The sequence below is a fragment of the Atta colombica genome, unplaced genomic scaffold (assembly GCF_001594045.1).
Source record: "Atta colombica isolate Treedump-2 unplaced genomic scaffold, Acol1.0 scaffold219, whole genome shotgun sequence".
Classification (NCBI taxonomy): Eukaryota; Metazoa; Arthropoda; class Insecta; order Hymenoptera; family Formicidae; genus Atta; species Atta colombica.
This window is the reverse complement of record NW_017259315.1, coordinates 64,666-65,859: the sequence shown is the minus strand read 5'-3', so window position 1 is coordinate 65,859 and position 1,194 is coordinate 64,666. Positions and strand designations below refer to the sequence as shown.

The 1,194-nt window shown below is 28.0% G+C and overlaps 1 protein-coding gene across 3 annotated transcripts in view; it reads left to right on the top strand.

Moving 5' to 3' along the window:
- Positions 1-488, top strand: part of LOC108687867 (probable cytochrome P450 6g2) — a 9,061-nt gene extending 8,573 nt beyond the window's left edge. For 2 of the 3 annotated variants that reach the window (XM_018193881.1, XM_018193880.1), the window contains exons 5-6: positions 41-221; positions 319-488. In XM_018193881.1, coding sequence (XP_018049370.1) covers positions 41-221; positions 319-476 — 339 coding nt within the window. In that variant the 3' untranslated portion in view covers positions 477-488. Of the gene's footprint in view, positions 1-40; positions 222-318 lie in introns of those variants that run through there. The other variant, XM_018193882.1, reaches the window with a different exon arrangement.
- Positions 489-1,194: the final 706 nt, after the last annotated feature.

The window sequence follows — 1,194 nt, the reverse complement described above, 5'->3', positions numbered from 1 at the left end:
TATATATATATATATGTGTGTGTGTGTGTGTCATTTTTAGTTAAATTCTGGGTTAATAATCGAGAAGAATGTTCCAGTTTATGTTTCTATAAATGGGACAAATCAAGATCCCAAATACTTTTCCAATCCGCAAGACTTTATTCCATCGAGAACAGAAATGAAGGAGAAAAAAAAGTTTTACGAATCCTTGGCATTCGGTATTGGACCCCGATCATGTATAGGTGAGTTAGAAAATATTCATATATAATTCGAAAGACATTTTTTTCTTATAAGTGTATATTATTAGAAATTTATATTGCAATTTATGTTGAATTTCAGCACAGAGATTTGCCCTATTAATTATAAAAATGGCGATAATTATAATCATCTCGAATTATACTATATTTTACAAAACAAATAAGGAATATGACAACAAAGCTATTCATGTATTCACATACACGCCAGGTCTGTATGTTAAATTCAAGAAACGTAATTAGGCATTTACTTCAAATTAATACTTAATTTTATTTCCATAATATTAAAGTTAAACTCGTATATCATATTTTAACCTTTTTTTTTTGCATATTTTTATCCGATTTAGCTCTTAATAAGTGTTAAAAAAATGAAATAAACCACAAAGGTATAAAGACGAGTATAAAATGTTACCAAGATTATATATTTGTTTAAAAATGTATAATAGAATATTTTTCAAAATAATCTCCGACTTAAGTTAGTTTCCATAATCGTAAACGTAACATAGATTTTCGACCATCGCGTTGCTCGATTCGATCGTCCGTAACAATTAAGCAACGCGATTGGTCGAAAATCTTATTGTATGTGTAACTAGCTTTAAAGCCATGGCACATAAAACACTTATGCCCATTTTCATCAAATTAGATTAACTTTAAACTCAACTTACTTTTCGTCTTTTACTAATCTTTAGAACTAGAAAAAGACGAAAAATAAGTTGAACTGAGAGTTAATCTATATTAGTGGAAACGAACATTAAGCAGTAAGATAAATAATAAAGAAATCAACATATTGGCTACTGTTTATGTTATGGCCTTACGGACTGTGATTGATCAATTCGCTTATATTTTACTATAATTTTTTTTTGTGTGCCATGGCTCTTATGCTTTCAATAAATATTTTTTAAAATGAGGCATAGAAGAGATGTAAAGAATACAAAATGTTATCGCAAAGATTGTATATTTA